Genomic DNA, 25,836 nt, shown 5'->3' with positions numbered 1-25,836 from the left:
TTGCGTCAGCAAGAACTTGAGCGCCTAGAATGAACAAGTAAGGTGACAGCGGGCAGCCTTGCCGAACCCCTCTTTCTAGCTTGAAAAGATTACTAGACCAGTCACTGTTCAAGATACAGCTTTCTATGTTATGGTAAAAGAGCTTAATCCATCTTAGAGTGGATGAGCCTTTTATTTACTGTTTTATTTACCGTAGCTCTGCCATTGATTTTGGTCCCATGTATACTTTGTTAACAGAGGGAGCCCATTCCTTATAAGCCCGGTGGCTTCCCTTGGGCTTCCTCGCCATTAGAAATGAAATATGTGGTTTCCCAGCTTTGCAGCCCACGCAAGACTACACTAGCATTGCAAGTAATTTGCATGGATTTACTTGTCACGTGTCACGAGTGCACATCCGAGGACCTAGGATTTAAAGAAAGCAGCTGTCGCTATCATGGGCTATGGGAGATCATGCGTTACGCCCTTTCATTTCCAAATTTAAATCACGAGTTCAGCCAACGGCGACTTGAATCGGCGACGGGCCGGCGCCGAAAAAAGCGCGCGAAAAAATTTTGGCTGACCGGAAGTGAAATTGCACTTGGGTAGCAACCGTCAGAGACCTATGTTATGCGCAAAGGATTCTGGGATCGCCAGGGGGCAAACATTGCAGGCTATCTATTTGGGGGAATTGGCGGTGCTGGAGGTTATCACTGTTAAAAGACTGTAGGCTTTACGCACCACACAGTCAAATATGACCCGAGTATAAGCTGGAAACAGCTTCTTGTTTACCTTATTTCTTGCGTCTTTGAATTCTTTCCAGATCAGGGGATCATTTGTAGATGTAGCTTTCTTTTTTAAAAAATCCCTTTTATAAATTTCGCGTAGCAACTGATACGTAATCCATGGAGATCTATTGTTTCTCATTCTTTTTGTTTTCAACGGTGCGTGCTTATCAATAACACTCATCACAAGGTGTTTCCAAGAATTCCACATTTCATTTGGGTCATTGAGCATGGAGACGCGGTTCCATTCATTCATACGAAGATCACGTAAAAGTTCATCTTCGTTAAAATTCTTGAGCTGTCGCACTTCAGCTGTTTTATGAACAAAAGAGCGGAAATGTGAAATTTTGCGTGTCAGGAAAATGGCACAGTGGTCGCTGATGCCAATGTCAACAACACCTGAATTAGATATTTTGTCTGGAGAATTGGTTAAACATAAATCGATGAGGGTACGCGAGTATTGCGTTACTCGAGTAGGTTCAGTGATCATAAGAATCCTTAACAACAATACTAAAACCTAAAGAAAACTTGACCTGCTCTCCATGAATGCCTTGTCTCAAGCTTACCTGAAGTAGAGATTAAATAGTTGCTTAAATTAAGTGCCGTTAGCTTGCCTAGGATGACAGGATAGGCGGTTCCAGAGCGCTGTACTTTTGTAATTTGTTCGTTGCAAAGGAACAACCATTATTTGTTCGCAAAGTCCCTTAAGGAGTAGCCTGTTTTGTTGCGTTTAGCAAACTTACAGCATAAGTACTGCTGAGCTAGACCATTTTAAGACTTGTATACGATTAAGGTTTTCTGAATTTAACGCCGAGTAAACAGATGTTTCCAACCAAGTTGCTGTATTCAGGGGCACCCAGTGGGAGTTTTCTCTCAGTTCCTTTGAAACGCTATTTTAGGCTATCTGGAGTGCCTTTAAAGCTCTGTAGATTCATTTAAAGCTGCGCTATAATATTTTTATCTGTTCGGTCATTCTAGGGGAACTTGAGTCTTTTCGAAATTACTAGGGCATTTTTGTCCATTTACCAAAAAACTTAGGTCTTATTTCCTTTCCGAAAATCTTAGCTGACCTTTTTTCGGTGCCCGAAACGACACTTTTATCAATCCGAAAACACCAGGCCTTAAATTTTCCATATCACGAAAGTTCGAGGCGAAAATTATTTTTAGAAAATTGTAAGGGACTAAGGGCCTTCCGAACAGATAATTTACCGAAGTGATCCGTTGGGTGCCCCTGTGTATTAAGAACATCGTAACACGAGAAAGTTAAAACTCAAGCGGCACGATTCTGAAGCTTTTGTAATCTGTCTTACAACGTCAGTTACCGCAATTTCCCCAGACAGGACTACAATACTCAAACTGGGGCTGGATTAAAGCATCACATAAAGGATCACATACATATGCCATTTAAATGATCTCAACACTTGTCATTTAAATGACATATGTATGTCTGCTCCATTGTTCCTATTCCGGCAGAGATATTCACAATTAAATATATGGATATGCTGGCTTCGAAACGTCGTTCGCTCTAGTTGCGTTTATTTTTATAGCTAAATCTTTCTTAAAGAACTTATTGATTTTACATGATTGACTTGTTAAACCCTTAATACATGTATATGATTTTTTACAAAACGTTGCTCTTTACGGAGCTACAATACCCCGTGTCCTCGCAAACAGTAGCTGCAATGGGTTACAAGTTTCTTGAATATAGCACAACTCAGTATGAAAACGTATTAGTTTAAATCGCAAGGTACTAATCATGTTTTTGTTTGTTTGTTTCGTTCTTTGTTTTTTTCTTTTGTTCGTTTTCTTTTTTTCGTTTCTTGTTGTTTTACTAAACATTTAATATATGCACTCACGGATATTTAGAAAAACAGTTGTCGCGCTTTCTTTATAATTCTGTTATCCGGGTAGGCCTAAAGCTCAGCATGAGAATCAAACACGAGAATACAAATGGAGCCAAACAAGAGAAACTAAAACTAATTGATTCACCATATTCTGTTCCTTTGGTTAAACACATTCAACAAAACGACATTCAGCTACTTTCTTACATTCATCTACATAACCGACTAGTTAAATCTTTAATCAATGTATATAATTTTATACAAAGACTGCTATTTGAAGAACAATGCTGTCCTCACAAAGACATGCAAAGAGGCGCAACTTAATAAATATCTCAAACTTAAAAGTAGCTTGTTACACATCAGTTGGTTTGAAAACTTGCTGGTTCAAAGGCAAGGTACTAAACAGGATTATAATGTTATACTGAAATTTCATATATATGTACACAAAGATATTTACAAAATATGTCACGCTTTCTTTGTTGTTGAAGTTTTCCGGCGCGCGTTAAATTCAGCATCACAATTTAACTCAAGTTTGAAAATTAAAATGCTGCCAAGCAAAGGAACGAAAACTTAGACGATTAAATTTCCACACGACTTTCAGCTTATCTGTCAATTATCTGAATGAAAATAACACTTGGTCAGTAATCATTTTACTGTACGATCTGCATTTGAGGTCTTTTTGCAAAGGAAAATCCTTGAGAATGCTTTGGCGTAAAACTTGTTCATTGTCCCGTAACACAGAGGATGCAACGCGCTAGGCAGGCATGTCAAAAGAAACACATAATTCTGCAACAGCGCATGATAATAAAATTGCCACGAATCGATTTCAGCAATTTTCTCCCAAAGAAAAATCGCCTGATGTGGAAAGTAACATATCATATATATGAGAATAATCGCATAGATCATCTTAAGCAGATCTTTCTCAAGATTTTCTGATTTGCTGCATCTGCGGTTTCTCGTTGCCTCATTCAAAGCCTTCCTTTGACATTCTGCCAAGTTTCTTTGTCTTTCCTTGTTATTGGCCAAACCTTGGAGTTCAACTGCATCTTCCATTTCAACAACAGCTGTTAAAGAATAGTCTGAGCTTCTTTCTCGTGCTGCTTTTTCAACGATTCGCTTTCGTAAGTTCAACGCCACCGCTCCATAAGATACCAAAATGACAAAGTAAGGTACAGCGAAATTTACCACAAAAATAGCAACCACATGTGTCTTGTTGGACGAAACAGGCTGCAGAACACACATGCCATTAACAAACTTAAATCCTAAGAACGTTGGCACGCAGATGGCTGCCGCTATTATCCACAAACAGGTAATGGTGATAATTTTTACGTTTCTTGACGGCGCTTGTGAAAAGGGGTTTATGAGAACTCTGAAGCGATAGAATGCTACAGCAGCCATCGAATGGGTTACTACCATTATTGAAAGCACTTGTAGTGGATTCAAAACGCATGTGATCTTATTGAGGATCATGTTCGAGGATTCTAATTTCCAGTCTGCCAGAATGAAAGGTAAACAGAGGCTGCTAAGGATTTCAGCCAAGGCCATGTTAGCAACGAGGTGGTATGAAAACGGTTTGTGGGAAGGCTTACTCCATACGACTTTACAAATTACCGAGTTACCGATCAGACTAGCCAAAGTTATTAACGAGAAAGCAGCAAGACGGAAAATACGAAGCCCTGTAGGTTCTTCGTACTGCTCAGCATCTTCAGTTCCATTTGTGTTGATCGTGTTGTTGAAACCGACGCAACCTTCAGTTTCATTTCCACAGGTGGTGGGTGCCATTATGCTTCTCTGTCGCTTTACTTCAGAGGGAAAAACATCCTAAATGTGAGATTGAAGAAGCCGTTTTTTATTACGTTGAATGCTCCCCCACTGCTCCAAATTTACTTCCTGTCTTCCTTACCTTGCATGAGGTTGCATCTATGAAAAATAATTGCCAAATTTAATGACGGTCTGAAATTTAACGATTTATCATTTCGCGGACTTAAATATCTCTGCATATTCATAAACAGCATATGTCAAGCATAATAAATTTAAACACCACACCTTTTAACTCCCAAACCGATCAAAACACACTTTTAAAGGGCACAAAGGTAGCAACCGAAAGATTGGCTCCATGCTTGTAATGCGCCGATCAACTCGAAACTTCAACATCCCCCCCCCCCCGGGCAAACCCCGGGCATTTGAACTTTTGAAGATTGGATCGTTCAAATTCCCGCCCCCTCGGGCCAAAATGGTGTTCAAATGCCCTACCTTATTGTCGGATTTGTCTGTCAAATGCCCCTCCTAAAGAACAATCGTTGTCGGCTCCTGTCATGAGTTACTACAAAAACCACAACTTTAACATTGAAACTAATGTCAATCAGCAAGTGTAAGCTATTCTAACTCCGAAACACGGTAAAGGCTGTTTAACGAGAAATACATAATAACATATTTAGAGTTTTTAAGTGTTGACGGGCCTGCACGACTCCTGCAGTTCGCAAAAAGATTGGTCTTAAAGCCGTTATAGCTTATCTCTGCTTAACGAGACGTTAATCTTGGTCATGAAGGGAAAAACTCAAATATACTGAATGGAGATTTTCTTAATGATCATTCTGAGCCGTTGGGAGAAGTTCTTTATATGCCATTGCAAGCTTGACTCATTGTATAAAAAATCTACATCGTTTATATACAATCTATAAAAATAATTAATATTTAAGCACTCGCACTTTTGAAGACCTTTTTTTGTAAGCTTTTTCTGTAATGCTGTATCTCTTCCTTTAAACTCTCCCATCTCGTCCAAACACGTTTTCATAGCTGTTAGCGACTTCGGCGGCCCCACAAAAAAGCGATTTGAAACCTGACACTTCCGGTTCAATTTTCCCCACCCCACCCAGGCAAGGTCAAATTCCCCACCCCCGGGAAGGCCTTACCCGTCAAATTCCCCACTCCCGGGCACAGAAAATAGTCAAATGCCCGGGGTTTGCCCGGGGGGGGGGGGGGGATGTTGAAGTTTCGATTTGATCGGCGCATAAATTGTGAAGATCTTTCGAAAAATAAATAACAACTGTAGTCGGTTACATGACAGCTTTTTTTCTGCATTAGAAATTGATCCTGAAAATTTCCCTGTCCTCTTTAATGACAACCATTTTCCCTGGGCTAGTTATTACAAACCTGTCAGCTTATTTAGGACGCCCAACTCGTTTTTTAAGTTAGGTTTACACAGGAATGGAAGGGAAACAATATTTTGACTATCTTTTTATAATGTTCTCACTAGGTGCAATGTTTGAGCACAGTTATATGCAAATTCTGATGTTTTTGAAATAAAAAACATGTCATTTAATTACAACGGTTTCTTTGATGGAGGATATCACACAATCGTATTATCAATTCTTGTCGATTTTGGGAAAGCAATTTGCACTTTAGGGCATCCTTTCCCTCACAAATTTGTTTTTTGCTTCCCCAGGTGAAAAAGCGTCTGTCTATTAAGGTGTTTGCCGTTGCTTACTCCAATTGTTGTTAACCATCGGCCCTTAATTGTCCTCTTTCCCCTTTAGAATCATGAAGTACTTACTTCTCCAGATACCGTTATCCACTTCTTAGATCGTAAGAATAGGCCTTATCACGGTTTTCGATGCCATTTTGACGAGTAGGCAAACACGTCTTGAAATAACAGTGTCTGTATGGAAATCTGGTGTCAAATAATTTTCATAAAACATCGTTTCTGAAAAATTCATGTATTGGAAACTTTTGGCACTAGGAAAAGGGTTTTAAATAAAAAAAATTGGAGGATGTAGCTGTGCCAGAAAGCGTCCAGTCGTGTTTTGAACTTTCCATACATTTCCCTGTATTTTTTCCCCGCGAACTATTTTTAGCAGCAGTTCACGGCTGGTTCGCTATACAGACAAATGTATGGAAATGTCAAAACGCAACTAGATGCTTTCTAGCACAGCTACATTCCTCAGTTATTTTCTGTAAAATCATTTGCATAGTGCCTAAAGTTTCCAATTGATTGTTCATGAATTTTTCAGAAGCGATGTTTTATGAAAATTATTTGACATCGGATTTCCATACAAACAATGTTATTTCAAGACGTGTTTGCCCAGGCCTATTCCTTACGTAAGGCAATATAACCACTCCCAGGTTAACACTGTTATATTGTCTTTGATGTCCCACTACGTATCCGGAAGCTTTACGCGGTTAATATTGCATCATCTGTCTTCTGAAAAGCAGCAACACAAATTTTGTCGCAATAAAATTTCCCGCTCTCCATTTAATTTACGCAATTAAGTTTCAATAACTGAACCTCTTTTAGTTTCATCTTGGTTTTGGGAAGTATTGGCAAAATTCTCGACTACACGTCAGGATTAGTCATATCAATTCTAGACTTTATGAAGAAAATGGATTCTTTGCTGTGCTGGTTATATTTCCTTGACTTGCAACACTCCAAAATGCAAGTATTTTTCCTTCACTCCGACACAATGAAATTGATAGCTTTCGGCCTCACTCTTGCAGCTGTTTGACCTGTTTTTACTTTTTTCTGTTTGCGCATTAAATGTTGAAATTTATTGGAAAAGGATTATTAATTCACAAGCTTTCATGGGGAATCCAAATAAGGTCCATTATGTTAAGAATTGTCGTTCAATGTAGACAATTGTTCGTTTCCGTAATTGATCAGAGGTGCAAAAATATAACAAGATTCTGTTGTGATCTCGCCCGAAAACATTAAACTTCAGCTGAAACCTTTCCACCAACAATTGTCGTTTCGTTAAACAGCTAATCCTTTTTCCAGGTTAGAAGGTAATGATCAAAAAGGTTATAATATTTGGCGAGTGTTTTGCGAGAACTGACTACCAAAAACCGACAAAACGAAACGAAGCAATTTAATGCGTGGCGAATGGTAATTTTGAAACAAGGCAAATATTACTTATGAATATTGTGCCGCTAGCACGAAGGCCGCGGAGACAAATGATGGCTCAGAGAATTAACTGTGTAGCGTATGAAACATACATTGAAGACTTAATTCTCTGATCCATCAAATATTACTTACCCTGCATAAGCTAGAATTGTTTAAACTGCTCCAGATCGGACAAAAAGGAAAAAGTGATAGCACAGATAACCAATAAATCACCTGAAACTCCTTTGATGTAGAATTTGTACTTTACAAAGAAAACCGCAGTAAAGGCAATTGTCGCCCAGAAATGTTGGCGTCCGTAATTAAGTTAAAATTAAAAAAAAACTGTAGCTATTCGCTTTCCCTGCAATAATGGAGTTTACTTTTTTTTTACCTTTTATGGTCGTAAAGAAGGAAATTAGAATATAATGTGGCGCATAAACAAGATGTAACATACGAAATATGTGCATTAATTCTGGCGGACCCAGACGGAACCATGAAATCCTAATTTTTCAGACTTATAATAGGTTTCAACTCTAAAACATAAACACCAGGTCCGTCTTTCAGTTTTATGACATCTGAAGTCGATTAAAACCTATTACATCCAATTCTATGTCGGTGATAAGCGGATTGCTATTGCAAACTCAATAAAAGACTGGGAAGATGTAGGAAATCAGATTAACATCCACACAAAAGGTAGCTAAAAAAATTATCTACTGTGCAGGGTGAGTGTCCGGCTGAAAATCAAACAGAGTGTAACTTCGATCTTATCATTTTGTAACCTGAATGTTATTCAATTCAACTACAAGTTCTCGAAATAAAGAAAGCCACCTGTCACCTGTACAGTAAACAATTACTTGTATTTGTGTTCTTTCATTAAGGACTATTCCTCCTTTTTCCACTGCGCATAGGTTCTGCGCATCTCGGGACTGTTGGGGGAATGGAAACGAATGTTTAGTTTTATCAACGATAACGATACTTTATTTAACGTGGGATTTACGCTTAGCTTAATCAACTAGTTTACAGGTAATCCACGGTCAAGTATATACTAAACATTAGAAACTAAAAAATGAACAACAATTCGTGGTATAAAAGCTGTTAAAGCTAAGAACTAAGAATCGGAAAAAAACAAAAATTCCGATCGGATTTTGTTCATCACTTCATTAGTAGAAAAACTAACGCGGAGAGATTTCGACGTTTCGATGACATCCTGTCATCATTATCAAGAAAATGAAGAAAATTTACATAAGTAAGTAGACAAAACTAAACTGAAAACAATAGTCTATTGTTCTAAGCCAGTGAATCATCAAGTGACCTCACACAAAGGAAAACCAAAGTCAAGTGAATAATTTGGCACGTATTGAGTCTGATTGGATGTTAAGTCAATCTTATACACTTCATTAGTGCCGGCTTTAATTCTAATATCATTTGTTAGCTCGTTCCATATCTTTGAGGCAAAATATCTCCATGATTTGAGACCACATTTGGTCGTGCTAACTTTTTGGCAGGGAAAGGATACAACTGATCATGTCGAAGCTCATACTTGCACATGGTCGAGCGTAAGGTGATAAGATCTCTAATTGCAGGTGGAGCTTTGTCCGATACATATAATAGTCGTTTTCTTTGAGTTTCCATGTATGGGAGTCTGATTCTTTGCATGAGCTCTTGGAACCCTGGGCATTTGGATTTTTTTTTGAAAGCTCACATTGGTCCAGTGATCACTGGTAGTGATGAGTCGGTCGTAGGCGAATACGTGAAAACAATAGAGACGCTCCCTCCCTCCTGTATTCTCGTTTTTATAGAGATCGATGTTTTTTCAATGTGTCTCCATTCCAAATGCTTGTGCTTTTAGGCGAACTAATTACGGACATCCTAATGCTCTATGTAAATTTGCACATGTAGTTCGACAAAATGTCCCAGCTTGGACTTAATTCTGTTAACCAAGGCGACGCTCTGCTGTCGTTGATGTTAGGACGCTGAAAAGTGTTAAACAATAAAAGTACGAACAATGTAGAAACTCACTCTTGTAATATTTTATTATTGGTTTACTTGGGTTTATCTATTGTTCGGTGTTGGGAAGCGATACAACATATGCGTTATTTACGGGAATATTCGAATCAAAGGGATAAAAATATCAAAAAGTTCAATGGTTTGTCCTTCTATTTATGTTTTAGTATAATGCTGATCTAGCTCTGATCAAATGTTGTTTTCTCCTGGTCTAGATTTGGTATAAGCAGGTGTTCTGTTTTGGATTGTTTCCCAGGAAATTGATCCTTCTACCAAATATGTTTAAAATAAGTTTTTCCCCAAGAACAATACATTGTTTACATAAGGTCAAGCCGTAATTTATTGTATCTGACCTTGAGTTAACCTTTCGCTGGCATTTGCCTGGAAATGGCCATCCTTCTTGTTTTTTATCGTTTTGTAGTAAAGATATTCAGTGTTTCTTACCGAATCTATACCAGCCGATATCTTGTTGTTTAAGTCATTTTTTACTGTATTTATTTATTATAACAATAATCTTTAGATGTTTTCATTTGAAGGGGACTGTCAATGTCAACACTATTGTTCTGTAACCACATACTGTATTTTTAATAAGGTAGCTGAAAGTTGTAAACACGTACACCTTAATTTATGGAAATAGGCGTGGACTTGTAGTACCGCCTTTCTTCTTGGAAAGTTGTTGTTTTACAACAAGAACACTGAACACTGCTTGAAACTTCATCCGAGTAAATTACAAACTCATGATTGTGAATGTGTAGTTTTTATCGATACAAATATTCCTTGTAATTTTTATATTTCTCCCGTTGCTTTATTTTGGTCGGCCTTATCGAAGAACCTAGTGAAAATCTTGAAACGACGGTACATTTTTCACAGTAAATAAAGGGAAGGTACCCATTACCAATTCCAACACTAACCAATCATAGAAGGGCTTACGTAAGCCTATGTTAGTAGTTGATGAGTTTTTGACAGTAGGTTGTCAATCATACTCCAACCAACATAAAAGCAACGCGAGAAGTTCTTCGCATGAGAATGTTGTATTGAAGCTGTGAAGAGAACTTGTAAGAATATAGACAAGCCTTGAACAACAATTGTGCGTGCCTATTGAACTCAACCCATGGAGTACGCTGAGCTATTAACCCCCTTGGCTAGACGAGAATCGTTTCAACAAATTGGTGGACGAATCGGGTTTCGACGTAGAGTACGTTCAAGCGGGCACCCAAACCACCAGCGCTCCCGACGGGACCGAACTGCGACGTTTTCAGAGGGCCTCAACGAGCGTTTCGACGTCAGTGGCCTCAAGAACTACCGGATAACAGTTTACATTCAGTTGCCGCGCAGTTCTTCCCTCCGTAAAGAGCAGTCCGTCTTCCGTGCTGTTCAAGCCTGCGAAGCAAACAGAGGAAACCAAAAAGCGACTTCTAAACACTTTGCACTAGTACTTATCATGCCTGGTCGCAGAAAACGCTCCGCTCGCCATCGCGCCCGCATTGAAAAGTTTCTAGGGACTAAATGCCTCATTTGCTTCATACCACAAGAAACCCCTTCGAAACCCTTATCCTGTTGTGGGTATCGCATACATGAGGATTGCCTTCTCTCATGTTTCCGCTTCGCAGTTGGGAACATGAGAGATTGTTGTCCTCATTGTAGGTCACCTATTACTTCCATAATCACGGTCAACCAGCTCCCCGGGGGCCCAACAAATTTTGTTTTGAGACCGTTTCCTATCCCCCACCATCCCCTCCACCTCCCGACTGGGAAAGTGAATTTAATATTTTTGATTTTTTGGAGCCGGATGACATTGAGGAATTATTTCTCAGTCATCCTATTCCACCCCCACCTCCGGGATGGGCAAGCTTCCGTCGCGGTCGACAGTCTGAAGACCGCCGCCGTTGATTCAAATACAACAAATCAACTACAAAAACACACACACACACACACACACAGAAAAAAAAAACTATTTAGTCCTTGGGTATGTAATTTTTATCGGTTCTGAATGGCCAACATTATATTATTGGCAGTTTATTTCTCTCTATATATATTCAAGTTACTCCGCTATTCTATTGTGTATAATGATAAAGGAATACATGTTTCCTACCTCTCGTTTTCAAAACCCTTGCGATTGTCTTCTGAAGTTTCTTGTTCGTACTATCTCCGCGTACGTTCTCTCTCTTTTATTTCTTGTGTTCCTTTCTCATTTGCACGCAGTACAGCGGTTTATATATGTCTAGTAACGACTCGTTTAGGGTTATCGCAAACCCTCGCTGACTTGTTCGTGGGTTCATCTTTTTCATTTTTCGTACAGTGTGAGTTTCTCAATTCCTTTTTCTTTCTTTGTGAGCTCGGGACTAGCTCACTCTGAGAAGGGAGAATATGTTAAACAATAAAAATACGAACAATGTAGAAACTCACTCTTGTAATATTTTATTATTGGTTTACTTGGGTTTATCTATTGTTCGGTGTTGGGAAGCGATACAACATATCGTTATTTACGCGAATATTCGAATCAAAGGGATAAAAATATTAAAAAGTTCAATGGTTTGTCCTTCTATTTATGTTTTAGTATAATGCTGATCTAGCTCTGATCAAATGTTGTTTTCTCCTGGTCTAGATTTGGTATAAGCAGGTGTTCTGTTTTGGATTGTTTCCCAGGAAATTGATCCTTCTACCAAATATGTTTAAAATAAGTTTTTCCCCAAGAACAATAGATTGTTTACATAAGGTCAAGCCGTAATTTATTGTATCTGACCTTAAGTTAACCTTTCGCTGGCATTTGCCCGGTAAATGGCCATCCTTCTTGTTTTTTATCGTTTTGTAGTAAAGATATTCAGTGTTTCTTACCGAATCTATACCAGCCGATATCTTGTTATTTAAGTTATTTTTTACTGTATTTATTTAAATAACAATAATCTTTAGATCTTTTCATTTGAAGGTGACTGTCAACGTCAAGACTGCGAAGCTTGTTTTCGTCCTATAGCGTCATAAAATCCCTTTTTTCGTTCACAACTCTGATAGAAGTCTTGAACGCGTGGATTTCTTGACATCTCTTGGGTTGATGTCGATTACATCAAGGATTTTCTTGAAAATGTTCGTCTTAAATAGCTCCCCGGTTAGCTTAACGGTTAGCAGTTTATGTTGGCCGGGTTGTTCATGCCTCGCATGCCTCGCATGTTTTGTTCATGCCTCGCACGTCTGGCTCGCATATTGTAAACACTCCTCACGGCCCGAAAACAAAGAACGCGACCGAGAATTTAAAGAATTTGATAACACGACAGAAAACGTAACTCGTACCAGCCGAGTACAAAAAACGAGACGAAGAACAATTACTCGTGGCCCGAAGTCTTATCTCTCGGCCCATCGCGACCCCAAAAAGAAAAAAGAATTTGATAATGCTACCGACACCTTAACTCGGTCCGCCTTACGGCCCGAGTAATAACTCAATTAAGAAAGCCAAACGCAAATATTCGGAGAAATTGGACGCAAGTAAATGTGATCCACGTAAAACATGGCGGTTAATCAATGAGCTCCAATCTCGCCAATGCAAATCTACTAAAGTCTCTCAGATTAAATCAGGGCATCAAGTCTTTACTTCACCCGAAGACATAGCAGAGGAGTTTAACAACCATTTTACTAGTATTGGCCAGACTCTAGCCCGTGAAATTCCTACTGTAGACATTGATCCGCTTTACTATGTGAAACCCTCTGACAGGGTATTTTCTTTCGAAAGGATCAATGTCCAAGAAGTCGTCAACTTAGTGAAAGGTATCGACGGAGGAAAGGCCACTGGTCTTGACAATATTCCATGCAAACTATTAAAAATAGCCACTGATATCGTCGCGCCTTCTTTAACGTGTAAATTTAATCAATCACTACTGACTGGTATCTACCCTTCCGACTGGAAGCTGGCTAAAGTAACACCTATCTTTAAGACTGGATCCAAGACTGACTTAAACAACTATCGGCCTATATCCGTAACACCTGCTGTGGCCAAAATCTTTGAAAAAATTATCTATGATTTATTAACCAGTTGCCCGTCTGGCTTTCGTTCTTTACACAGCACGCTCACTGCCTTGTTGGAGACTAGCAACAACTGGTGTGTCAACAGTTGACAAAGGTCTACTCAATGGTGTAATTTTCATTGACTTAAAGAAAGCCTTTGACAGTATAGATCACGAAATCATCTTGCAAAAACTTACCAAATATGGGGTAGATCAAGATGCACTGAAATGGTTTTTAAACCATTTCAGTGCATCAAAAGTCTTACCTAACAAATCGTTTACAACGATGCAATGTAACTCGGCAATCACCTCTCCAGTGCAACCCCTTTAAACTGTGGTGTTACCCAAGGATCAATAATTGGTCCTCTACTCTTTTTGATCTATATAAATGACTTACCAAATTGCTTGAGCCTTGGCTCCCCTAGAATGTATGTTGATGATACGAATGTTACTTTTGATGCATCTGACATGCTTGGTCTTGAGACCCAAATCAATACTGAACTGAAAAGCATTAATCTCTGGCTCAGAGCGAACAAGTTGAGCCTCAATGTGGCAAAAACTGAGTTTATGGTCATTAGCTCACGTCAAAAACTGCAGTCTTTAAATGACAAAACAATAAATATTAATGTATAGTGGGCGTCAAAATAAACCAAACAGATAATAGCAAAGCTCTCGGACCGAACATAGATGAAAACCTATCCTGGAAGGAGCACATACACGCAATTTAAAAAAAAGTCGCTTCCAGTATCGGTGCACTTAAGCGAGTCAGACCTTTTTTTTCAATGCACACCACTATTGAAATATTCAAAGGTCTTATCGAACCCCATTTTGATTACTGCAGTGTTGTTTGGGATGGCTTATCTCAACAGCTGAGTGAGAAACTACAAAAATTACAAAATCGCGCTGCCAGAGTAATTACTAAATCAAGTTATAATACGAACTCTAGCTATCTTCTCAACTCTCTCAGCTGGGACAACTTTTCCGTTAGAAGAACGAAGCAAAAGGCAAATTTAATGTACAGATGCGTCAACAAGCTCGCTCCAAATTATCTTTGTAACATGTTCACTCCGAGAACTTTGTCTTTCGATCTTCGTGTCTCAAGTCAAGAATTGTACTTGCCGAAACCGAGAACTGACTACCTGAAGCGTAGTTTCAGTTATAGCGGAGCTTCTCTTTGGAACGATCTTCCTGAGGATATCTGCACTACAACATCGCTAAGAAACTTCAAGACAAGAATCGATAAATAGCTCTCTGTATCGGACTCCAGCACGGCAAATATGTAAACCAGTAAATAGTTTATTTACTATTGTTATACTGATATTTTTACCATGTTTTTTGGATAAAGATTTCATTCATTCATTCATTCTTGCTAAGCAACTTCTCGCGGGCATCCAGAACTCAAAAGTGCACGATGATCGGTTTACCATTTGTTAAATGGAAGATCCACAGAACGAAAGGTCACTGGAGCAACACTGAGAAATAAGACTGATCTGAGACTTCGTTTGACCTGAATAAGCTTTGTTTAGAATGAAGATAAACTCAGAAACTAAGAAATCAATGTGCACCACGGGGCGTTTGAACAGCTCGTTTGTCTAGCATGGGGCATTGGCCATGAGCACGTGTTGGATAAAACCTCTCCTTCCCCCCCCCCCCCCCCCCCTTGGATCTGCTTAGCATTTTAAATGTTTTTAAAAAACTTTAGTTTTGTCCTTTTTATAGCGTCCCTCATGAAATAGCTGTCAAGTGGTACGAGATGATCCAAACAGGACTTCCAATGTGTGCCTTGAGCTCCGTTTTTGCTCCGATAAGATTGACATCAAGGTAAATCAATCACTGACTTAGAGCAGTTTTCAAAACTAAAATCATTGTAATTATTGTGACCGACCAATCACAACAAACGTAAATAGTACAATGAGCCAATCAGAACTCGAATCAACATGTAACAGACAACAAGCGCGTGAAAATGTGTGCTAGCAATTCAATTCCCCCTTGGATGGGATGCTAGCCGTCCATGACAGGATTGCCCCCAGCAGTTTTTCTCCGGTATTCCGAAAGTAAACGTAATTTTTTTACCTTTCTATTAAACCCCGAAAGCAGCTGCTTTTTTTCCCTGTTGAACGGAGAACGTTATTTTTGAAATTCTACAGTCTACACTTGACTAAATTTTCTTAGTATAAATACTAGTGTTCTATCACGAATGCCGTTCTCTTATTGGCTACGCTACTCGCTATCTATTCTGTGATAGATAGCGAGTAGCGGTTTTCAACAAAATGGCGGCCGCTTCCTCGCGTTTTCGAAGTGTCTGCGATGAGGATATAGATAACTTACTTGTTTAGTTTTGAACGACTAGTAGATTTACACTAAAACGCTCTCGATTTCTATCGCGTGATAGCTGATTCGAGCGCTATCACGAGATAGAAATCTCGAGCTCATAATCTAATTGAAAACAACAAGACAATACAAAGACCAAGCCAGCAATCGACTGACACTACCGCGCCTCCACCATTATACAAGGAGTAGAGTGTAATTGCTCTTTTCGTTATTACATTGTGTTCCTTTGTATTTATTTACAGGGAGCGTGTTAATCTAAGGAAATATTACATTCCTTGGGCATTGTACTGCGGTTATCAGTCCAAGCTCTTCATGAACGTTTATTTTGAAAAACATTTCGACGAACCGATAGAGGATCTACGCAGAAGAATGAACTTTGTTCCTGCCCCGAAAATACAAAAGACGTCGCAAGATAAAGCAAAATAACAATATATATATATATATATATATATATATATATATATATTAGTTTTTTACAAACACGATTTATGACTATGCTGGAAAAGCAGATCTTAGCTAGGGCTATTATAATCCAAAACAAACTTTGGGGTAACCAAGTATTTTTCATCATGGACCTATGCTCCACTGGAAGCAATGGGCGAGTCCACTTTCAATGCATGATTAGCAGCAGAAGTTTGGTTTCCTTTCTCAACAATCAGCTTAAACACATACGTGTTCTTGGAGACCATCCTGTTTATTTCAATCTCGAGAATAGGCTCGGTTGTGTTCATCCTTCCGACACCATATCCAAAGCACCCTCCAAGAACCTTCTCCCTTCCGAGCGGAATGTCGATCGGAAGTGACTGTAAGTTCAAGAAATCTTCGTCTTCTCTTCGGCACAACCATGCAAAGACCATCCCTTGGTCCTTTGCGGCGGGATCGTGAGGGTCTTAAGAGTCTGTCGCATCTAGTACAACATTTCCTGTTCCCTTCACTACCATGTATCTTAGCAACAAGATCAGGTAACCTGGAGAAAGCCATAATCGTAACCGATGGCCCCTCCCCTTTTGTCATCTCCCCGATCAGTCGTATGAGATACAAACCAACAGACAGCCTCTTCGGTTCAATCGTGAGGTTGCGGGAGGCAACAGCTAGGGTCTGACTCCTTGTGAACTCCCCGTTTAAATCTTCGACTTCATTACTTTCCCAGGTGAGCAGCATTGACTTGGAAGTGTTGCAACGGGGTGTGACCTCGCCAACGACAACAAACATATCAAGTGTTGTTATCTTTGTAGCGTTGGTGTAGGTTTTGTTGAGGTGAATGTGCACATCAGGAGGACGACATTGATGATCCACTGTCAAAAAGGAAAACTGATTTCACTTTTTGGGAATAAAAAGCATTACAGCAAACAACTACCTAACCTAAGTAGGTTTTATTTCAATATATGTTTACAATTGCAATTTAGAATTGCAACATTCATTCACACAAAAGAGAACTGCTGCTCGATAGTGTTTGGAATTATGGCCACACCGAATTTCATCCACAGACTTGAATAACATCATAACTTACAACAAGGCACTGGGCAAACGTAGGTCTAGCTTTACAGCATCATACACCAAAGTATTGCTTAGTAGCTTTCATTTGCACAGTCACACTTCAGGATTTCATCCACACACTCAAAAGTTGGAACAACCTTGTTGAGTATATCAAACAGCTCTACAGGAAAGTACCACTCAGTAGCTTTCATTTGCAGAGTCACACTTTAGGATTTCATCCACAGACTCAAAAATTTAGAACAGCCTTGTACAGCATAATAAAAAAATTGTGATATATTGTTGATTGTGACTCAAGCTGTAAGTTTCACTTATTTTTGAAGCACAGGCATTTGTCTTTTGAAGCATTAATCTCATCCGTTGGATGAACTTCAGTCTTTGGATGGCTGCAAAGCCTCAATACTTACAAGAGTGTTGCAGTTTGATGAAGTGGGGGTCAAACAAACCCACTTTACTTTGTAAGTAACTTGTGAGACCAGCAGTGATGTCGTGAACACTCGCTTCAATGCAGTAAATCTTGACTTCTGCAGACAATTTGGCTTCATCTCCTTGTGTCTGGGGGCTAAAGACGTACGTGGATTAAGGGTTCTGAAGGGGCAAATATAGAGTCAGGTTCGCTTATTCTAAGGGAAAGGGGTAAGACATACTGGACAGCGCATGGAACTAAAACTTTTTCCGGCGCTGAGGTTTTGACCGAAAAATTAGAGTAGTGGGCTCTGAAACAAATTGGGATGAAAAAATAGAATCCCACCACCCCCACCCCCCACACCCACTGCAAGCCCTCCTTCCATACTCTCCGAATTGTGCAAAACAGCTCCTATTGCCTTTGAGCACATCGTTTGGTATCACTGCAGGTCATCACGCTTTAATGGTCGTCTTTGATTGTACCTACTTAAGAAAATGCTGATAAGCGAAATACCCAATTTGTGAACCGAAATGGCAAGGAACTATGTATTGATTTGTAATAATTGACTTAGGCCAATTCGAGAATCAGCAATCAACCAAAACGGAAAACAACGTAAGAAATAGACCAATTGGAGCCTACAGGGAAGCAACTATTTGCCAATAAAATAGTTCACGAGAATTTTTTGTATATAGATGTAAGATCTCGTGTTATCGAGTTTTAAATTTCTTACTCGGACAGTCTTGGGGTGCGTGAACCTTATGAAGGAGATTCGTGACAAGTCAAAGAGATCTTCTGCAAGAGAAACTATAAATTTCAGTTGGTGTAACTAATGTTGTCACTCATTAAGCCTGTGACCGTGAATTTATCTTGAATCCTCTTGAAGGGGAGAGGAACTTCGGAGGGATGGGGCAACAGTAAAGCTAAATGACTAGAGTACTAAAAACGAACATACGTGAACTGTAGCCGCTTTGCAGACAGGAATCCAGGGGTGGTTTCCAGAGCATATGTACTCTAAAATGAAATTGAAATAAAACAATATAGAAGCAACGGTCTTTAATTTTTGCGCGAGCGGAGATAAAACGCAAAAAATACTATCCTCTAGTTTGGTATATACTTAACAGTACAAGGATATTTGTCCACGGAAATGGCCTGTTCCCAGAGGAAAACAGTCTCACAACAACGAGGCCATCGAACAGACCATGCCCAAGGACAAAAATCCGTCAAATATACTTTTAAAGCCAAATAAAGGTTGTTGTGTTTGTCATCCGTTTTTCCTTGAATCGTGCGTAGGATGGTAACTTTTTCTGTTTTAATTTCCGCTATCACTTTCGACAACTACGTACATAGACCCTCTCGTTTGCACCAGTCGCAAAGCGCCTTCCCATCTTGAACGTTTTAATTGTGTTTCATGGCCTTGAAACGACTTAAGCTGAAAAACTGGAGATACCAAAAGTTTGGGGAATATCACATAATTTGTCTCCGTTTTAGTTGGAACAAATTGCATCACGTGACGCCATTTGACCAATAGGTGGCTAGCGAAAGTATTGGAAGGCCAATAAAAAGTCAAGTAATTTGCTTAACTTTAGATGTTTATGTAAATGATCATAAACTACATAAAATAGGAATTAACATTCATGACAATTTTCTCACATAGCCTACAAATCTAGGCCTGCGTCCTCCTCGTATTTCCCGAATTTCGTCGCCCTTCCCATCATTTCACACGCTCTTACCTTGTAGATGACGTCTTCAGCCATAACCTGATACTCCAGGCTCTCGCTATCCATATAAGTTATTGTGCAAGTAAATTCTGCTAACATGAGCCAGACCACAAAATAATAACCTGCCAAACAAAACAAAACCACGGTTGTTAAGGCAAACTACAATCAACTAGTTTTGATCTATTTTATGATAAAGTCACATGAATTATTGATTTTAACTGACAACACCCAATGAACATACACCTAACAGCTTTCATTTTCACATTGCACTACAAGATTATTTGAATTATTTCCGCAGAATTTGATCTCCAAACGTTAACACACCGGGGAAAACTGATTTTGATGACTTCGCTACTGATTCTAGGAATATGTACCAAAATGACCCTGTTCTTTTTGTTCCTTCTTCGCATTTTTTGTTACCTCTTAAGAGTAACTCGTGTACTGTAATACGTAGACTACAAAATAGACCATGAAAGCGAACTCAACACTTCAACAAGATAAAGCATTTTACGACGTTCTTCTACAATCAATCGCATAGCAAAATCCAGGCCTCCCCTAAATATACCCACCTGGTTCACAACCGAATAATTCCATCCTAAGTGCGAAGTTGTTATGGCTAATCGTTCCATCACAATCGAAGATGCGACCATGGGCAAAGGGACCTCATTTCTATGAATAGAGCTGCTATCTTTGTTCCCCGTAAAAACTGTAAATGCAGAAAAAAGGGTTTAATGTAGGGTTTTACGTAGCAAAGGAAGATTTCTATGAGCCTAAGCTTGCCAAACTCAAATTTGAGGAAATGTGATGGCATGAAAGATGTTTTTGTTTTTCACTAAGGGACACAGGCATACTTGGAAAAAGAAACTCCGGGTTATCCCAACAAGAGTCAAACCTTCCGATTACTAGTTAGGACGCTCTACCATTTTTGTCACAACCTAGTTAACGCCCAAGCTCCCACGAGTCTCCTGTAGCTCAGTGGTAGTGCAACCGCAGCAGTAATCGGAAGATAATGAATTTGACTCCTGCTGGAAAAACCCGGACTTTCTTTTTTGAGTATCTTCAAGTCACTAAATAATAAAACACATCTTTCTCATTCCCAAATTTTCTTTTGCAAAGAACAAAAAAAGTTACTACCTCTCCCCCAGTCTTTTCTCGTTTATTTCCCCTCGCTCCAGTCTCGCTGCGCTATGAGCGCACCCTCTCGACTAACCAGAAAGGGACTGCTTGCTGTCTAGTTCATGTTTTTTTTTTTGACAAGAAAGCTGCGTTATCTACTCGGCTTTGTTCCACCTACCTTAAGAATACCTCTCAGATCTTTGAAATAATGGTAATCAGCCCCGTTGGAATACATGATCATATACTGCAAGACCCACTCTTTGATACTATCATCGCCATATCTCTGCGTAGCAATTGCCGTTATCACCATCTCCTTTTCCAACTCCACTTTTATCCATCCACCGACCTGATTCGGATCAGCTCAATACCCTGGTGGCCAAGTGGTTAAATTCAGCCTTGCCCGGTGCGATCCATATGTGGAGAAGTCGTTGTCGTAAGCCGAAGAGACTGTGATCTGCTCGTTCCGGATTTCTCCACTCGCCATTCCGACAGGTCTGCGACAATTGGCTGTAAATGATGAACAAGCAAAAATGATAAGGAAGTCACTTTTAAGTCGCTGAAGACTAATTTAGATAGATTTTTTAACCTGTTATCTTTGCCGAGTAAGAGCGAGCATCGACAAGCTCTTTTATTTTTTTATTTTTATTTTTTTTTTATTTTGCAATACTAAATAACTACTTACAATACTTACAATGCTTACACTAAACAATACTTACAATACCTACATTACTACATTACAATACTGACAAGATTCCCGACACTGTTTAGATTAATTAATTTGCAATTACATTACAGTACAGTTGTAACACTATTACTGTCACACTACAGTTACAACAATCACGTCAAGTAAATGCGTAATGTTTACATTTTTTTCTCATAACAGATACGTGATATTAAATAATTATACTAATTAAACATGCATCCACACCAGCTACCGTTCCACCCGCGTGGCACATACTCTGCAAAAGGTAAGAAAGAAAAAAAACAAGAAGCAAGTACCTTTTAAAGATTGTAATGTGAGAGGAAAAGGGGGAACGTGTCAATTGTAGGATGAGTCATTTGTATTCTACAAGTCCAGATATAGTCTTGCGACTAAGAATAAAAAGTAAAACTTTTTGCAAAATAGTGGGTGGGTCTTTAAGCCTATGACCAAGGAAGGGGTTAGTTCAAGAGAACGCACAGAACATTCGTTTCTGAGCAGCCATTGCCCAAAATTATGCCAGAAACCGGACGTTACCGTACAGTTCCAGAAAAGATGGATGAGAGTTTCCTCTTCAATTTGGCAGAAATTGCAAAGATCGTTATCCCTTAGCTTTATTTTTTTTTAAGAAATCATTAGTGGCAAGTCTCCTGTGTAGCAGTTTAAATTGGAAAACGCGAAGTTTTGATATTTTCGTACATTTAAAGGGCAGCCCGTAAGCAGTCTTCCAGTCAATGGGTTCATTTTTTTCTATCATGCAGTCTTCCGACCATTTCGTTTGGCTATTCAGGGGCTGCTTTCGTTTCTTTTCCATAAGTTTTCTGTGTACTATCTTATTTGTATTTTTGGCCTTTAGAAACTTATCAAGAAAACTTTCGTGGTTGATGCTTTCCTGAGAGGCGTTATTTTTCAAGGTTATAACCAAATGTTTTGCAGCTGATATCACTCCATAGAAAGACAGAAAATTTATCTTGATGTGAAAACGTTCTTTGAATTCAGAGAAAGATAAAAATCTGGTCTCATTTTCCATCAAATGACCGATATTCTGTATTCCTTGAGAAGACCATAATAAATAGTGTATTGGTTTATTATTAACACGAATAAGAGAATTTAGCCAGAGACTCTGTGACAGTAACTGTTTCTTTGAGCAAATGTTATCTTCGTAGATAACATTGGACCAAATTTGCAAAATATCTTGCAAGAAAACATCCGATACCTTAAAGTAAGTTAATATATCCTTCTTGTGGAGATTACCTTTGAAAATAATGTCTCCGCCTAAGTCTCTTAATAGTACATTGAAGAAAAGCTTCCATTTTGCCTCATTTCCTTTGTCAAGGTATTTTTTCACCCAACTGAGTTTCAAAGCTTGAGTAAAGAGCCTTATATCAATCATCTTTAAACCTCCATCTTCATAATCACTTATCATTATATCACGCTTAATCTTGTCGCCTTTGCCATCCCACAAAAACTTAAAAAGAATAGGGTGTTGACTTCACCAATAGCACACTGGTTTGTTGGCAAAGGTGACAAAACATACGTGAGTTGAGAGACAATTAAGCTTTTTAATACAGTAATTTTTCCCAGCAGACTTAATCTGCGCAATTCCCAGCAGCCCAAGCTTGCCTTAAGTTTTGTTATTTTTTCCTCGTAGTTAACTTTCAACATTATTTCTGGGTCTGTTGAGAGCCATACCCCTAGAGTTTTTACTTTATCTCTCATCCACCTTAAATCGTGCTCGGGGCACCGTTTTTCTTCGCTTCCTGCATTTGCGCCAATCCACAGCACTTCTGTTTTTTTATAATTTAGTTGGAAGCCGGATATCGCTCTAAAAAACTCTAAAATCTGCAGTGAATTTTGGAAGGATGCCCTAGATCCATCTAAAATAAGAGTTGCATCGTCTGTATATAGACTGATTTTAATTTCCTGTCCATCAACTAATATGCCTTTAATATTATTGTGTTTCCTTATTGCGTCAGCAAGAACTTCTGCGCCTAGAATGAACAAGTAAGGTGACAGCGGGCAGCCTTGCTGAACCCCTCTTTCTAGCTTGAAAAGATTACTAGACCAGCCATTGTTCAAGATACAGCTTTCTATGTCATGGTAAAAGAGCTTAATCCATCTTAGAGTGGATGAGCCTTTTATTTACTGTTTTATTTACCGTAGCTTTGCCATTGATTTTGGTCCCATGTATACTTCGTTAACAGAGGGAGCCCATTCCTTATAAGCCCGGTGGCTTCCCTTGGGCTTCCTCGCCATTAGAAATGAAATGTGTGGTTTCCCAGCTTTGCAGCCCACGCAAGACTACACTAGCATTGCAAGTAATTTGCATGGATTTACTTGTCACGTGTCACGAGTGCACATCCGAGGACCTAGGATTTAAAGAAAGCAGCTGTCGCTATCATGGGCTGTGGGAGATCATGCGTTAAGCCCTTTCATTTCCAAATTTAAATCACGAGTTCTTTAATTTAATCCAGTCATCTAATGAAAATTTTATGGTCGAAGTCAAACCAATTGCAACAGAATTTCTGTCACTGCCAAATGATAGATAGTGGTCAACTTACCAACATACTAAAAGTTCCCCAAAATTCGTGTGGTGGAATATGCTTTTGATTAAGCATTGTAATATTTGGAGCATGTACCACAGGGTACTCACGTCGCGAAAGTAGTAATAAATCGAAACACACAAAATAAAGTTGTTTTAAGCGGTTCTAAAACCATCTTGAACTACAATAAATGTTTATAATGTACAAAAATGTTATAAACAGATGAAAATAATATAATTAGATTAAAACATACGATTTCAGTGGGTCCAGACTCCGACGGTATAACATGGACGCTTGGCAGTATTTAGTTCGTTTCGCTGCATTGTCTGTAAGTTCTATACTCACGGACTTTTATTTTTATTACTGGACGTTTATGGTTTCTCTGCAATGTCTGACTTGTTCTATTTATAGCAGGGTCGTGCTGTGAGAAACGGTAAGTCTGATTTATGTTGTACATTGTATTATTTTTATATGTAATCGCATGTGGCGTGTCTTCAGAGGCGACGAGGGTAATTTCTGCAACTTCTGAAAGCACAAGTGACAGTAATCCTTAATTTTACGAGGAATTATGCGATTACATGACTATGAGATAGAGGGCAAAATTACGGTTAAAGCTTTAAAACCTTTTTTTTTAATTCAAAACAAATTTTATTGTCTAAGAAAGAACTACAAACAGTCGTTCTTAACTACTATAAAAAATTATTCTTAATGGATAAAAGACTGCGACAAATTAATTAAAGCGAAGGACATGTCAGTGGGGACGTTTCACCTCTTTCAACATGTTTAAAACAAGAAACAACAAGTTCAAACAGTTTGGCAATTCGATTTCTTTCACTACTTTCAGCCTTTTTATTCAAATCGTACTGCAGGTAAATACACAAACAAACAAAAATTCACGAACAGAATTAGGTATGTGAAACAGTAATGTGATTTCTTCGAAGGGATTTTTTTTCTACGAAGACGTAAGCAACTACAATGCATCATGGATTGCTGCTTTTGCAGCGAGTCCATAGACAATGGAGATCTCATGGTCACTTAGACGAAAAAGGGTTGCAGAAACATTAATAGCATAAGCGAGACACTCGACCAGTGCACAATCCAGGTGAAAACTGGCCAATGCATACATAACAAATGCCGTCTTGATTTCATCAGGTCCGAAAAAACAGGAAGCCGTAATATTGACCAGAACGAAAGAACAGCTATCGCTCGCCTCGCATGCAGATCACACAGAGACTGCACGTACCGCCCTGGCGTCTTGTACTGACTCCACAGAGACTGCTAGTAAAGTTTGGGAGCCAACTAGTCAAATCGGCAGCAGTATCCCGCAAAACGACATTCCTTCACAAATACAATTTGATGACGTTCAAGCGTAATCCAGAAACGAAAGTGTTGAATAAGATATTAAGGTGGCGAGAACCATGCTAAGACGACTTGAAGAAGGCAAATTCACAGTAGAGGGAGCTTGTTCTACAGAAGTGGTCCAAAGAATTTCAGAAAAGCTTAAACACGTGCAAACTTCAATGAATTGCAAGAATCAACGGACTGCTGTTGTCTGGACTGCATATATGGAGATGGTAGAAATACTGCGCAGATTCATAAAAGCCGAATGCACGGAAATTGCACCTCCAATCGGTTTACGACATGCTTCCTTATTTTGCCGCTGCTGGTCACCGACTTTATGCTAAATCAGCCTATATCTACCTACAAATGATGAATGAGCTTCAAAACACTCACCCAAACATTTACAAGAACTTTCTGGACGGACTTCATTGCACACGGAGAAGGGATTGCTTTTGGGCGGGGCTTTCCACCGATTTGATGATTGAACAAGTTCTAACGCGCAGCGTTAAGAGAGCGGTAGTTTAACTCGAGGTAATTAAAGGATTGTCCGGGACGCAGCCGCTTGTTTGGTTAATGACAATGCCTGCTTGTGAGAAGGCAACGACGCCATGTAGACCCTTACTGGTGTTAGGTATTTACCTTGTTTATAGTATTATATTTGTATTTATGTTACCACAATCAGTACAAATAAGACTGATATTCTCACTTTTCTA

At 39.1% G+C, this 25,836-nt stretch overlaps 4 protein-coding genes across 6 annotated transcripts in view; 1 reads left to right on the top strand and 3 right to left on the bottom strand.

Annotated features, from left to right (window-relative positions):
- The window catches only part of LOC146484050 (uncharacterized), a 51,788-nt gene that overhangs the window by 7,318 nt on the left and 18,634 nt on the right, over positions 1-25,836 (bottom strand). The window lies entirely within an intron of this gene.
- Positions 2,883-25,836, bottom strand: part of LOC146484048 (putative G-protein coupled receptor 45) — a 50,185-nt gene continuing 27,231 nt past the window's right edge. The window contains exons 2-3 of one of the 3 annotated variants that reach the window (XM_085105420.1): positions 8,333-8,862; positions 2,883-4,522 (exon numbers count right to left, since the gene is read on the bottom strand). In XM_085105420.1, coding sequence (XP_084961546.1) covers positions 3,248-4,384 — 1,137 coding nt within the window. In that variant the 5' untranslated portion in view covers positions 4,385-4,522; positions 8,333-8,862 and the 3' untranslated portion in view covers positions 2,883-3,247. Of the gene's footprint in view, positions 4,523-6,155; positions 6,593-7,712; positions 7,791-8,332; positions 8,863-25,836 lie in introns of those variants that run through there. The other 2 variants (XM_085105422.1, XM_085105421.1) reach the window with 2 other exon arrangements.
- LOC146484053 (ubiquinone biosynthesis protein COQ4 homolog, mitochondrial-like) lies at positions 15,118-16,240 on the top strand. Its single transcript, XM_085105442.1, has 2 exons — positions 15,118-15,295; positions 16,048-16,240. Exons 1-2 carry the CDS (start codon positions 15,228-15,230, stop codon positions 16,229-16,231), a joined length of 252 nt encoding a protein of 83 aa, XP_084961568.1. The 5' UTR covers positions 15,118-15,227; the 3' UTR covers positions 16,232-16,240.
- LOC146484052 (uncharacterized) lies at positions 16,505-20,017 on the bottom strand. Its single transcript, XM_085105487.1, has 5 exons — positions 19,993-20,017; positions 19,436-19,545; positions 18,658-18,716; positions 17,707-17,861; positions 16,505-17,100 (listed from the first exon to the last, which is right to left on the bottom strand). Exons 1-5 carry the CDS (start codon positions 20,015-20,017, stop codon positions 16,505-16,507), a joined length of 945 nt encoding a protein of 314 aa, XP_084961613.1.

Source organism: Pavona decussata, unplaced genomic scaffold, assembly GCF_977016875.1.
Source record: "Pavona decussata unplaced genomic scaffold, jaPavDecu1.1 SCAFFOLD_37, whole genome shotgun sequence".
In the NCBI taxonomy this organism is placed as follows: domain Eukaryota; kingdom Metazoa; phylum Cnidaria; class Anthozoa; order Scleractinia; family Agariciidae; genus Pavona; species Pavona decussata.
Note: the sequence above shows the minus strand (reverse complement) of the source record. Positions and strands in the feature narration are given on the sequence as shown.